This window comes from Triturus cristatus, chromosome 4_2 (assembly GCF_964204655.1).
Source record: "Triturus cristatus chromosome 4_2, aTriCri1.1, whole genome shotgun sequence".
In the NCBI taxonomy this organism is placed as follows: domain Eukaryota; kingdom Metazoa; phylum Chordata; class Amphibia; order Caudata; family Salamandridae; genus Triturus; species Triturus cristatus.
In genome coordinates, this window is record NC_140586.1 from 673,626,372 (window position 1) to 673,641,722 (window position 15,351).

Consider the following 15,351-nt stretch of genomic DNA (forward strand, 5'->3'; position numbering starts at 1 on the left):
CTACAGGGGGAAATGAGATTTGCCTTTTGCTAAACACTATTGTTAAAGTCCAGGAAGGCAATATCACAACTTACAGCACACCAGCAAAGGGTGTAGATAATCAAAATCTAAAGTTCACTTTGACTTTTAGGAGTTTAAAGTTTCTAATATTTCCCAAAAAACAAAATGTAGAAAAATAGTTTTTGTCAATTATCACATTTTAAATCATCTGCATCTGCAGCGTTTACACAAATGTGAGTTTTTGAGCACTTTGTGCTTTTTAGATGCATATGGGTAAATCAACTAAAACCACAGGCAGTCAGCCTTTTTTTCACCATTAGGGAAAATGCCACCTTCTGACTTGCAACTCAGAACTAAACTTTGCACAGCTGTGAGTAACCTTTGCACGTCCTTAGACATCAAATATTGTAATTTAAATACAAATGCAATTTTAATTATTATGGCAGAGTGCATGCTGCTGGGTGGTGACAGTAGGCACGAGCAGCTCTTGAGGCCTAATAACAGATGCTTAAAGTAAAAAAGAAAAATTAACAGAAGAACGCATCAAAAAGATGGATTTTATACACATGCCAATATTCCTGTTTGAGAAGAGGGCCTCTATCATTTTTATATAGCGTATATAGGAGGACCGATATATTGCAACGCTGAAAAGTTAATATACAAGAACATATATAAGCAATAACAAATAAGCATGTTGCAAACAACAAGGGGCTTATTTACAAGCCCCTTGCGCTGCCGGTGCGTCACTTTTTGCGACACACTAGCAGCACATTTTGCTGCCCCATATTTACAAGGACACGAAAAGCCACTATGTGTGGCTTTTCCTGTTCTTGTAAATACGGTCCCTTTATACGCAGCACTTTGCGTGAAAGGGGCGTTCCATGGGTGTTGCTGTGGGTGTTCTTACGCAACACCCATGGACCTGACACATTCCCTGATTTACGAGAAATTGTAAACCTAGAAATGCGTCTGTATGTTACGCTTCCCCAGAGGAGGAGTAGGGAGGCGCATCAAAGAGAAATGTTTTCATTTCTCCTCCTCTTTTTCCGCTTTCTATGTGTGCGTCATTCTGCAGCACACATAGAAAGAGGAAATCCCCTCTTGTGATTGTTTTTGTGGAGTAAGGTGTTCCTTCCTGCACAAAAACAATTATCCCCATGATGCAGGCACCCTTGCACCATGGTGCAAGGGTGCCTGCATTGGCACATGACAGCTAATTGTGGGCCAGCGCTGGGGAGAGCAAAGGGATCTGTCATATCGTTGTAGATATGACACATCCCTTTGCTTCAGTGTTAATGCAGCGTGGCGCAGCCAAATGGCTTGTGGCACCACGCTGCGTTAATTCCTTGTAAATAAGGCCCCAAGTTCGGTAAGCAACAGGATGTAGCAACGTCAATCTGGGAGAAGAAGCCCGTAAAAAGAGGAAAAACAAGTGTGAAATAGAAGCATCATTCATTCATTCATTATTATCTTTATTCGGATATGCATTATCCATAATAGTACAAACATTAATCATAATCACATACATATTCCTAAAAACTCATCATTAAAACTAATCAGTTAAAATATTACTAAATTATCCATAACTTGATATCATCGGCGATGTTAAAGTGACAGTGTGCAAAGTGCAAATATTTCACGAAAGAGCAGCTTAAGGCGGGCAAATCCTTAAATCTCAAAAAGGTTACAGTTAGCAGCATTAAGTGAAAGTGCAGATGTGCATAGTACAAAATGTAAATACAAGTAACATTAAATCCAAAAATTCATATGGTACAGCCTAATCCAGCAATCATCAATTCATAGAAAGACGTGAGTGGATGGCCATTTTCAGAAAAGTGCACACTCGATATGTTATATCATCGTCTTTAAGCTGGAGAATAATTTTATGTGCAACCTTAAGAGGAAAAACAAGTGTGAAAAAGAAGCATCATGACATGGTCCCAGGGTGGAGTAGGTACATTTCTAGTTCAGAAAGTATTCATCAGTCGCGCTTTCACTTCTTTTTTGAAAGACGCCATTGAGAGATTCTTTCGAGATTCCAAATGAAGTCGAACAAAACATTTGCTTCACCACCCGTTTAACTTTATGGACCGGTATTTTTAGGAGCACACTCCAGCAGGCCATTGAAACGTTAAATATTGTATTTTTGTGTTAGGTTTTTCTCAACAGGCATATTACATTCAAATGTCTTACAATGTTATTATGTACAATGGGTTCTTGCTTGACAGGATAGTACAATCAACACAATAAGAACAATGAAAATGCCTTCTTTACATTTTTATGGTGAAACTAGGAGAAGATATTGCCGGTAAAAAGACTCCCCAGAGCTTATAGATTCCTTTTTTACCCTAATAGGAGTGCATCAAAAATTGGCAGCCCCGTTACCACAGTGACTTAAGCTGTCCCATCTGCCTCCAGACAGCAGTCCTCCCGGTGGAAACCAGCTGTGGGCACTTATTTTGTGGTAAGTGGTAGGGTGCTGCACACATACATCTTAGGATATTTACCATGACCATACCAAGCTTATTTGTTTCATAAAAATATGTTCTCGAATGTCATGCTTTCATGAGGGACGTAATCCACGTTCTTCATACAATGATGGTGCGATTTGAGTGTTATGTTGTATATACTTTAATGGAAAGCCACATCTGCCAGACTTCCCTTGTATGCTAATACACAGTTGTTCATAGTCACATTAAAATTCAAGAACCTCTGGGATTGTGTTTCTGGCGCTTCCAGTCATGTGTTATTAAGCGATCAAAGGGGAGGAGCAAGAAGTGAACCAAAGCACAATAGAATAAACTGCACACCCCCACTGAATGACGCATCTAGTGGTAAAACATTGGAAAAAAAATGGTGTTGGATGCCAAAATTCAGACAGATGCATCCGAAGGCACACCTCTGCAAGATTAGACATTTCTCTGGTGTAATGACCTCCATAGAGATCTTTCAACATTCTCCATTAACTACACCTATACGATATGCCATTCTGTATAAAAGTAGGGTAAAACCCCTTTACTTTCCCTCCGCCACCCAACCTCAATATGCTCCAGTGCTCAAACATAAGTCATGCCATCTAGGAGCATATTTACAAAAATGTTGTGCAGCGTAGCAAGCTGCGCTGCGTGACAGGGAAAGGACAGTAATGCGCAATATTTAAAACAACATGGCACATTCTTACCCTTGTACCCGTGCTGGCACCATTTTGGCTGCCTAGCGCCAATGCAGGCACCCTTGCATCATGCTGCTAGAGCACGTGTGTTGCATGCAGGATTGTTTTTGGGCAGGAAGGGACACCTTTAAACACAAAAATAATTCGGAGAGGTAAATTCCTTTTTCTATGTGTGCTGCAGGATGCATAAATGTATGAAACTATTTCAAGGTCGACAATAATGTTCTGCAAAAATATTTCATCCACCACACCGCCTGCTACTACATAGTCCTGCCTATTCTTAACTCTGCATCTACTTACTTAGAGTTACCTTGTTATGGTATGTTATTATAACTTCTATAGCACACGATTACCCAGATGTGTCTTGGCGCTGAACTGAACCGACCCTGCCATTTCTGCGTATCTTAATTCTGGAATAGCCACGTCTTTAGCTTTTTCCTAAAAGCACCCAGGGAGTTGGAGGCTCTTATTTCCTTTGGTAGCGTGTTCCAGATTTTAGCCGTGCCATAGGCTATGCTTCGGCCGCCCCAGCTCGCTGTTCGAATCCTGGGAACTACCATCAACCCGGCATTGGAGGACCTCAATTGTCTGCCCGGGTTATACCATGAGTATAGGCTTTTCAATGAAGCCGGTCCGATGTTATTCAGGGCTTTATAGGCGAAGCAAAGCGCTTTGAACGTAATTTGTTTTATCACTGGCAACCAATGGAGTCTTCTGATTTCTTCCTTAACTGATGCATATTTTGGTATGTTCAGTAGAAGCCTTGCTGCCGCATTTTGCACCATCTGAAGCTTTTTTAAATGTTGTTTTTGTAATTCAAGATAGAGACCGTTACAGTAGTCCAGCTTCGATAGCACCATGGTGGTGACCACTGTTCTCCTGGAATCAGGGGGAATAAAGGGGAGAACATTCTTTAGTTTTTTTATCAAGTAGAAAGATGCTGAAACTGTCGCAATCGTTTGTTGGGTGAAGGTGAGTTTACTGTCTATCAGAACCCCTAGGTTTTCGTTTATTTCTACTAGTTTTGGTGTTTATCCAATTTCTGCCAGCCACCAGTGAGCGTCCCAGCCCAGCTGGAGGTTGTCGAAGGTTACCACTTCGGTTTTCTCCGAATTCAGCTTGAGGCAATACCTTCCCATCCATCCGCTGATATCTCTCATACATTTTTGAAACTGAGTTGCTGGGGAAGGAGAATTTTTGTACGCCGCGATCACAATCTGGGTATCGTCCGCGCATGATGTTAGATTGAAACCAAAGTTTCGAACTAATGGAGCCAGTTCCGATACATAAATATTGAATAAGGAAGGGCTCAACGAGGAGCCTTGGGGAACCCCACATGGGAGCACATAGGGTGTTGCTTTGAAATGGTGAAGAGTCACTGTCTGTCTTCTATTTTTCAGAAAAAGATGATATTAGAGACAGTGCCAGCTCCTTGATCCCTAGCTTATCAAGGCTCTGGAGCAGCGTGTCATGATGTACGGTATCGAAGGCCGCTGACAAATCCAAAAGGATAAGTACCGCCGCACCTCCTTTATCCATCACTGCTCTTATCTCCTCTGTTACCTTCATCAGTGCTGTCTCCGTACTGTGACCTGGACAGAAACCGAACTGAGATGGATCGAGTAAATCGTTTTGTTGTAATGGTTAGGCCGATACAGTGGATGTCATATTTTTGATATGCAATATAACGTTTGTTATATAGTAGGGTCCCTTTGGGAAGCAGCGTTTACATCGCATGCGGTACAACACATGCGATTACAACGCGGTCATCACAACAACCGTGTTGTTACAATGCTAACCATTACAACGCAAGCTGTTTCTACGACTTGCTGTAGGGGGCGCTCTAAACTAACGAATAGTATAATTCACTATTCCAACCCCTTCCCTACTGTTGCACATGCTGGAGTTGGAATAGTAAATTATACTATTCCTAAGTCCAGCGCGACCCCTACAGCAAGTCGTAGAAACAACTTGCGACGTAAGGGTATGCATTGTAAGAACGTGGTCGTTGTAACGACCGCATTTTAATCGCATGCTTTGTACCGCATGAATGTAACATCGCGTGTTCATCCCTTTCTCCCTTTGAAGCATGGTTAATACCAACACTTTATGGCGATTCATCTAGCACTGTAACTACTGTGCAGTCACATAAGTAGCACCAGGGCAGGCGTTTGAAGCCGTGTTGGGCAAATCTGTTACCATAGCATTAATGCTGACAGCCCTAGGGTTTGCTATACACCAAAGGGTTTTCTGACCTCCATATTCAAATTCTTCCTTTTTGTGCTTTTCATAAGGAATGCTGATCGCAGGAACCTTTTGCATGAACATAACACTGTATATGATGAGAATTTGTTTTAAAATATTGACGCTGCCTTTTTTAGCATGCCGTAAAGTCTAATGATTTTTAATGAACAAGATGAGTACAACGACAATAAAGAAACTTGCAGTAAATTAATATGTATTTCCATTTATGCCAGCAATCGCTTAAAAGAGAATTTCCTTATTTCTTTTTCTCTCTGTAGGTCCCTGCCTAATGGAATACTGGAAGCATGGTTCCTGGTTAGGAGCTGTAAGCTGCCCTCTCTGCAGACAAAAGGTAACACGCCAGTATGTCTTCTTAGATATGTGTTAAAGTGGATCAGGTTGTACACTGGCAAGGGATCCGTTCACAGATTGGTGTGGGTACGCAATGCTACAAACAAGGAGTCATAAGTCCCTTTCAGGATAAGGCCCTTTCAGCGTAGGTTTTAAACAGTGTCATATTACCTGCGGCTGAGCGGGGCAGCAAGCACAGGATTCTTGATTCCTTTACCAGCACACACCCTCCCCTGCTCTTACAGCTGTCACTGGGTGGCAAAGGCTGGGATCGCCATGGGCGGCAAAAGGCCTAGCTACGCCACTGGTTTTAAACCTGTATATGGAGCTTCAGGGGAGAATCTGGTGATCAAGCACGTGTTCACCATTCATCACTATCTGACAATTCCAGTTATCTCTTTAGTTGTCACTGAATGCCTATGTTGAAGGGCTACCTGTCATTGACAGGCCTGGATGACAGTGGCAGCCTGTAAAAGACTATCAGAAAATTTCCTCCACAAAGGGACGCACTTGATTTACGTTGTTGTGTCTCTATTTTAGCTAAAGATGAGATCAGACAGTCGTGGGTTGATTCATATCAATCTTAGGGCTCCTTCTCAACTTTACGTTTTTGCTCCATGTTTATCTCCAGAAAAGACCCGGTTAGCTGCACAACAAATTTCCCTGCTGATGCAAATCAATCTATTTATCACAGCTGATATTTCATTCACAAGTGCAGGCATATGTGTTATCGCATATTGAAGAGGGCAGAGCCCTTTAATATGGACTTTCCAAATGTGCTTGCCTGTCTCCAAAAACTTAATTCAATGCGGCTGCCTCACTTGTTTGGTTTAGAAGCATGAGCAGGTTACCCCAACCGTAAAAGATTTCCAATGGTTACCAAAGATTCAAGCAGAGGTTTATTTTTTACTAAGCCTGGGCGTAGTAGCGGAGTTCTGCTATACGTAACACCGCGAAGTGCAAAAAGACCTCCACTTCGCTACGCGGAGCTCCGCAAGCTGCGGAGTTTCTTTAGATACATGTGGTTCGCTGTGATTTTCAGTGCCAGGTGCTTGTCCACACTGTGCAAGCATTGCGAACGGCACCATGCACAGCACAAGCGGGCGCTGCTTCCTTTCTGCCACTCGAGTCGTTTTTTACTCGAGCGCCAGCTTTCTCAATCAAACGGACCGTTTCTCAACGCGAGCTGTTGCGAGTATACGCGACCACTCGCAATGAGAAATCTGACCGCCCGCGTTGAGAAATCTTGCCGGGAGGTTGATTTTCCATGCTTGCGCTTGCCAACTTGATGTTGACAATCGTGAACAAGAAAAAATCTTGCCGGGAGGTGGATTTTCCTTGGTCGCGCTCACCAACTTGATGTTGATGAACACGATCAAGGGAAAAAACTCTGCGAGCTCTGCATAACGTGGAGTGCAGAAATCTCCGTAGACTCCGCGAGCAGAGCGGAGTTCACCGCCCAGACTTAATTTTTACCAAGAGCAAGTAGATATGTCTGTCAGTTGTATTTTAAGCACCTTACTTGTTCGTTTGTCAAAAAATAAGTAAGCAAAATACTTTTTTTTTAAAACCTTTTTGTTTTTTTTAGCGTTTTACTTTTTTCTTAGTTGCTGGCTTTTCTAAACAGACATTCTAGTTGAAGTGTCTTTAGATTTGAGTGTTTCCTGAACCTTGTGGGCAGGATGACAAATTTGTAGGATGTTTTGTGGTTTCCCTACAGAAATATATGCACACTTCCTGCTTATTTTAATATTTCTATACCATAGTTGTGCAACATTATATGAGCAATTGCTGGTAATATACTCCCTTTGTCAACCACTTTTAATAAAATAAAATATAAACTTCTAAAGGATATAATAAATCTTATTTTGTGAAGCAAACAGGTTTACACTGACAGATACTTAAGCGGTATCTGCCCAGTACCACACCATTATTGGAGGTGAGCTGAGAACTGAGTTAGATGAAGTAAAACAATTTGGTAGTTCTTGGTGTTGCCCAACTTTTCATTTTAAATTCACATTTTCCTTTTCCAGCCCTTTTGAAAGCCCCAGGGCAAGTATAGGACCAGGTAAATGGTTCCTATCTTGGCTGACTCTATGCAAATGTATATAATGTGGATATCCTGGGGATATGGCATTACTCTTGGCCCTCCTAAACCAATTCTGCGAAACCTCTGTCCTCCATTATAGATGGTTGATAAAGACTTATGGCCCGATTACGATCTTGGCGGATGGGCAACTCTGCCACAAACGTGACGGATATCCCATCCGCTGTATAACAAGTACCATGGGATATAATGGAATTGTAACATGGCAGAAGGCATATCCGTCACATTTGTGATGGAGTAAGCCTGTCTGCCAAGATCATAATCAGGCCCTCGGTGATGTACATGAAAATTGGAGGATGTTATAATATCCATGTCTCCATTTTGTGTGGGCTAATTGTATACTTAAAAGTTACATTAAATATTATATGTGGACAGTATTTTTAATTATTGAAATCAGGAGATGATAGAGGTGAATGAATGAGGGAAAATTCTGAATAAAGCTGTAACTCTTTTTTCTTTTATTCAGGTTTTCCTTCTCCATAATCTGTTTTGTGAGAATCAGCAGGATAAGCAGAGCAGAGGAATTGCACACAGTATTCGAGATTACAATAAACGTTTTTCTGGTCAGCCCAGACCTGTAAGTATATATTGTTTTTCAGTAGTTAGTAGTTTTATAGCAGAAATACTTAATGAGTGTTTAATAACAATTGTTATTATGCTAAGTTTGTTCCTGCAAGTCCTTAAAAAAACTGTCTTTCTTTATGTCCAGTATTACTCTGTTTCACCTTGGCCCATCTCTTTGCTTTCCTTGCAAATGCTCTGCCAGGTTGCACTCACTCCTGAGGGCTCCTACGTTTCTAAGGTCGACAACAGTAATGATTCTGTCCTTTCACGCATTACATAAACCACACTGATTTGTTTACCTCCTGAACACTGGGCCAGGAAAAAGCTGGTGAAATGTGCAGGTGCAGAAAGGCCTGCTGTTTGTGAAAAGCCTGTAGAAATCAGTGTGGGAGTACCAATTTCTAGACAATACCCCACTTATGAGGTGTATAATCGGAATCGTATTCCCACACCTCAGAAGTACCGATCCCCCTGGTGTCGGTAGTTGCAAGTGAAGGAATTCTGAAGTGGTTTACTCAATAAACCAGTAAGGAAGGCTTTAAAGTTTGTCCTATATCGTCAATGTAAAGTAGGAGATAACATTAAGTACTTCATTCCAAAGACAGTCACTCATCTGTTGAAAAATGGTTTTTTTTGTGTTGCCCTCAGGATTTTCACCTACATTTCCGCAGGTAGCAAAATCCTTGAGATTAACTATGGACAAGACCCTAAGGGCCCGATTACGAATTTGCCAGTGTGGCGGCGGGACCGCCTGTTGCTGCACAGCCAAACCTGCATGAGAACCACCTGTCATAATATGACTTTTTTAGTCACTGGGGGTGGTTATCTTTGGGGTTCCCGCGACAAGTGCCTATAAAATCGGCACCACAATGGGAATGTCGAAGGACGTTCCAGCATGGCATGGACTGTGAAGTCCATGCCATGCTGGAATTAGGGCTGCATGCACACAGGGGAGCACATTGCCCCCTGTGTGTATCCACATAGAGTGAGGCACACAGGGCCCCCTTTCTTTCCTCATCACCACTGTTTTCATGGAGGAGACACCTCCATGAAATCAGTGGCAGTGAGGGAAGAGGTAACATGTTTGGCTGGACCGTGGTGGTTTTGCCAAGCTTATTACTGTCTCAAGACCATCGCGCCACCACCAGGGAACAGCAGTTCCCTGGCAGATTTGGCAGTCCCAGGGCAGCACAACCACCAAGGTGGTAATGTTGCGGACAAAAGACTGCCACTGCCGCCTCACCACGAGTCTTGCGGTCCAAGGACCGCCAGACTTGTAATGAAGCCCTAAATGCTAATGAGTATGCCAATAAACTGGGAGGAGCAGCTACATACCACCTTCACCTTTTAAAGAAACTTCAAAACTTGTGCCTACTAGAAGATCGTCTGTAACAAACTGGCAATGGGTCATATAGACTGTGAGAGCACCAGCTGTATAATTTCACCCCTGAAACCCACACTACATCCTGCGGCAGGACACTCATCAAATGCTCGGACATCAGATTGCATAACCCGATCCTAAAGCAGCTCTCCTTGCTACCGGTAGAAGTACATATCAATTCGAAGATCACCTGCATAACACACAAGATGTGTCATCCAGGCTCCCATGCTACCTGCAAAAAAACTCAGGACCACAGGGAGACATAAACTGGTATGAGGGAAGATGAGACTAACAGTGGAGGTCCCAAAAACGAAGACACCAACACTGCGAAACAGGCTTTTTCCTGCCTAGCCCCAGACTATGGAACCAGACTCCTGAATTCATAAGAATAATTCCAACCCTCAACTTCCTTTGTAGGGTCTTTCTGTTCTAGTTCTCTGCTCCCTTGTAGTTAGGGTTCAGTTATCCAGATTTCCCCAGAATGCATTTGGGGTTGAAGTTATAAACTATTTTTACTGTAACTGAACTATTATATGTAAAGTCCTCTAGTGCCCCACAGCTAAGCTGCCGTTCTGTGAATCCCATAAATACATAAATGTGGCAAAAACAACATTTCTGTTAGTATGACAGGGCTTAGTTACTCTTGGAGGAGACATTTCAGTGAATGCACTTCACCAAAATAGATTTCACTACTCTAATAACCATCTATCTACCAAGGTGAATGCGGTACGTAGCTCCTCGGCTGCAATATTGGGTTTTGTGAAAAGGCTGGGAGGGAAACCCTGTGAGGCTATTCTAAATATATACCAAGCTAAAACTGTCTCAATAGCTAGGTACGGGGCTGCAATTTGGGGGTATATTAAACCTGATCCCATACGAACAGAAGAAAATAAATTCTTACGTGCCCTTCTTGGCCTCCCTCAATCTACTGCGACACACTCGGTCCATCTTGAATTGGGGATAGGATATATCTCTGACATCATAAAAATAGCCCCAATTCTGTTATGGATCAGAACCTGGTTGAATCCGGATCTTACGCTGAATCATAGTATCCTGAAAGATTGTATTAAATTAGATAATATGTAGGAAATTCAGTGGCTGTCCTATATTAAATTGATATCTAAGAAAATTGGACGCCCAGAGTTTTTCACCAATCCCGAAGGCCTATGTAAAGCTGATCTAATGTGGGTTAAAACTAATTATAATAAGCACTGCGAGGTTGAGCGAGAATCCCAGGAGTTAAGCAAACCTACAGTAAGGGCTCACTTCTTGCTTATTCTATCTTTGGCTATGCACCCATATCTGTCAACAGTTACGAATTTCTATCATAGATGGCTATTGACTAAATTCCGTTTCAACCAGATTCATCTAGTATTAAGTGTCCCACAGGGTTGGTCAAGGCCGGAAGATGTGGCCCCTTGTAAATGTGATGATTTTTCTCTCCAAGATACAATGCATTTTATGTTTTTCTGTCCCCTGTACCTTGAAGCTAGGAAAAGGTTTATTTTCCCCATTTTGAGAGAGAAAGCTTTCGTACAAATTAAACCTGCACTATTGTTTTTACAATTAATGGAATCCCCTGTAACCATGTTTGGTGTTGCCAGCTTCCTCGTTGCATCCATTAGGTCAAGGAGGAATAGACTGGCAGCCATATTGGAGGAAATTAATTAGATTTTACTAACTTGAGCCCCCGAGATAAATTATTTTTTTTAACTATGAAACTGTTGGAAGGTTTATAAACTGTTTAATCATGTACTGTATACTTTTATGATTTTAAATAATCGAATAAAGTGGTTTTGATGATGAACCATCCATGATACTATTTAACACCCTTTTTAGTGCATAACAAGCATTGTGGATCTGTCTGGTTTGCTTACCGTACATCTTGTCTAATGTCACAGTGTATGTTATAGAAGTGAGACCTCAGACCAGTCTGTGCCTACTGCATGAGACATGACTAATCAAATCTTTTCCCTCAGTTTGCAGACTACATCCACGATCTGCCGATGCTCCTCCATCTTGCCTTCCGGACAATCTTCACCATGTGTGGTCTCGTCTGGATCTTCTGCTTGAGGATCATTGTTTGCGCTTTTGGTGCCATCTTGTGCCTGCTATTTGATGTATCGTCCAAACCCCTTTGTGGGATTCTTGGAATGGTTGATGACTTAGTTGTTATATTCCTGCTCCTTCTTTGTATGCTGAATATCTGCCAGCAAATTGAATCTGGCGGAGTGGATAGACCTCACTCCACAACGCAGAGCGTTCTAGCAGAATCGTAATACATACATGATTGTCACCTGGAAACTTACCTTGGACATTCGTTGAATTCCTTCATGTACTCTTGGCCTTAAACCATCTGGAACGTATGGAGTATGGTGCCATGGGAAGTTTTTATATGCACTGAGATATTCAAAGTGAATAATTTGTACAGCTTTATAGTAAGAGTTGCCCTTTGTGTAACTACAACCAACCAAGTCACATGCCTGTTGTTGTACTTCTTGCATGTGTGGTTTTCAGATACCCTTCTTCTTCAATCAAAATCCATCATACACAAATTTGCCTTTGTAGCATGCCTGCTGGAAACTCGCATTGATCACCTGCAAATGGCTTCTATTGGCTACATGCAGCAGTATATGAGTTTTGTCCTTTGGATTACAGATGTCCAGTAGAAGAAAAACAAAGGGAAGTTTGTGGGCAAATAAAATAGCAACTAAAAGCAACAGAAACCAGTAGACACAAATCATCAGTTTGAGAATGCAGCTAGACACCACTGGAATGTATTCCAAAAAACTTCCCAGCCTGAGGTGAGAGACAATAATGTGGAGAACAACGAAGCAACCTTGGAGAATTCTGCAAACCCTTACTTCGTTGAGCACTGCCTTAGAGACTTGGAGTTCGTGTTAACAGTATTAGTCATTTTCAGCCGGCCCTCACCCCTCGGTGGACGTTTCACAGAGGCTGGTGCAATATCCATCAGGCCGGCCTATTTCATGGTATTAGGAGCTGGTAAAAGGATCTTCTGGGCTCTGATAGGTGCATTTATGTCTCCTGTACCTGTACTTGTATGTTCTGAGAAAGCTTTGGAAAAATCACATATGTTCTACGTTGACTGTATATTTTGTACATAGGTATATATGTAGATATGCTTATTTATTGATATAATAAAGTGTAATACACAAGTCTTTGTGTTTTTATTCTGTCTACTCCTCGTCATTAACGAAGCAGGGTTCATAAAATGGGTCTAAAAGCAACCGACACTTGAAATCTACTAACTGTATCTTTTCTTGACATTTTTCGTGACTGCTCATACAAACTTCACACTAAGGCCTCTTCATTTGTCTTTTAGAAGACGTAGTAAAAATGTACCCTTCATGGTGGGAAGGGGTGGCATGCGTTTACTGAACGGAGAAAGTCCTATTTCCGTTTATGACTCCAATCCAATCGGAAAATCGCAATTTAGCCTCGAATCCTACACCTGTGAAAGTTGAGAGACTGCATGTTCCTCTAGAGATGGGCGACCCAATGGATGGCAGAGTCTGGATGGAACCAAATGACTGGCTTGGCTCTGGTTCGGTGTCTTTTGCATAGAGCCGAGCCAGGTCTTTGTGGAATAGGTGATATCACTGACCCAGTTTAGCACCACTGAGGCGGTGCTTCTTCTGTAAATATTTGGTAGTCCCCACATGTATTTTCTGGAGGTTGAATGTGCAAAGGGTGGGGATATGTGAGGTGGGATGGGGAGGGGTTTACCCTCCTTACTAGATAGCTGTCCTTCTGGCTCTACACTTGGCCTGGCCAGGATACCATCCAGGCATTAGAAGCAGTGCTGGAAGTGCAAACAAGCACTGGCAACGCCAATAGGTTCCCCCCCTGAGAGAGATTCTGACTTTGGCAATCAGGTGGGGCTGGCTTTCGGTGGTGGGAGGAATGGATAATGGGATGATTTGAAAAAGCACTATAAAGCGGCCAGCTCTGGCCGCTTCATATTGCTTTTCCAAACCAGATTGCAAAGACGGGGGGCGGGTCTGCGGGGAGAGGAAGGAGGAAGAAAAAGAGTACAAGAGAGGGAAATGGGAAATGAGATAGTGGGAAGGAGGGAAAAAGCAAGAGGAAAGAGAAAAGAGGAGAAGGAGAGAAAGACTTGGGAGCATATCTACAAGGCGGCAATAGATAATTATCGCCGCTTTTGCGGCCGTTTTCGGCCGAAAAGCGGCAATAATTTTATCGCCTAATTAGCAAGGTCACGCTATCGCGTGAAACCTTGCATTAGCGCGCGAATTCTTAACGCCCCCCTTTGCATCTCTAATGAGATGCAAAGTGGGCGTTCCTGACCTGACATGACTGGAGAAATGTCGCTAAACGACATTTCTCCTATCATCAAGCCCCACGCTATGAAGCATAGCGGCAGGAAAAGTAGCGATAACCCCTGTTATCGCTACTTTCCTAACGCCTGCTTCAGGACTGACTTAGCCATGATATCCTATGGAAGGTGGATATCATGGCTAAGTATGTGAGGCCCTATCACCAAGCTAACGCCAAACTTCGTGAGATTATCGCTGGGTTTCCAGCGATAATCTCACGTTTGGCAGTTAGCGCTAGGATTTTTATCGCTTTTGAGATAAGCGTTGCTAATAGCACTCTATCTCAGCGATGAAAATCCACACTAGCCGGCGATAATTATCCTAGCGCTAAGTGCGCTTAGCGATAATTATCGCCTGTTGTTGCTGATATGCCCCGAAGAGCGATGATGTAAGGGAGAAAAGGAGCGAGAGAGAGAGATTGGGAGAGTCAAAGAAAGCGAAATTATAGGGTAAAGAAAGCATTGGAGGGTGGCATGGGAACAAAGCAATTAAAAAACAATATTCTAACAGTAGCATCATGCAGAGACACAGATACACGTGCAGTGGAAGGGGGAGAAGAAACAGGGACAGGACAGAGGGTGGGATGGGAGAAGAAACAGGTAAGGGTGGGGATAAATTTAATACGTTTTTCAAAAAGAGCTATGGAGAAGGCAGCAAAGAAGAGCGACAATTATGCCAACGAATGATATTCTGTGGGCGGGTTCCAAGCCCATTATTAGACAAGGCACATAATTACACTCCAACCGTATTGCAAAGCGTTCCTGCAAGGGCAGCATGAAAGACAGGAGTGTTTGATAAACGCACCACAGTTGTGTCTGCATACTACTTTCAGAGCAATGAAAGCCCGCCAACTAGAAAAGCAAGTCAGAGCAACCTGCCTCCTTCAGTCACTCCAGCGAATGAGGCCAGAGAGGCAACACTTCCATGTGAACACTGCGACATCTTGTTACAGGCCCTTGTAAGGAAGTGGCAGCAGCAGCGTTGGTTCAGAACATTTAGAAATGCTGCCAGTGTGATACAAGTTTGATACAGAGGGCACCTTGCTACGAAACGAGCTGTGTTGGTTTACAGCGGAATATGGGGCATATTTACAAGCTGGCGATAAAAAATTATCACCGCTTTTGCGACCGTTTTCGGCAATAATTTTATCGCCTAATTAGCAAGGCCACGC

At 42.7% G+C, this 15,351-nt stretch overlaps 1 protein-coding gene across 2 annotated transcripts in view; it reads left to right on the forward strand.

Moving 5' to 3' along the window:
- Positions 1–12,998, forward strand: part of LOC146834884 (E3 ubiquitin-protein ligase RNF170-like) — a 67,038-nt gene extending 54,040 nt beyond the window's left edge. For both annotated transcript variants that reach the window (XM_085600146.1, XM_085600145.1), the window contains exons 3-6: positions 2,356–2,464; positions 5,695–5,768; positions 8,341–8,451; positions 11,799–12,998. In XM_085600146.1, coding sequence (XP_085456272.1) covers positions 2,356–2,464; positions 5,695–5,768; positions 8,341–8,451; positions 11,799–12,098 — 594 coding nt within the window. In that variant the 3' untranslated portion in view covers positions 12,099–12,998. The remainder of the gene's footprint in view (positions 1–2,355; positions 2,465–5,694; positions 5,769–8,340; positions 8,452–11,798) is intronic.
- The last annotated feature ends 2,353 nt before the right edge of the window (positions 12,999–15,351 follow it).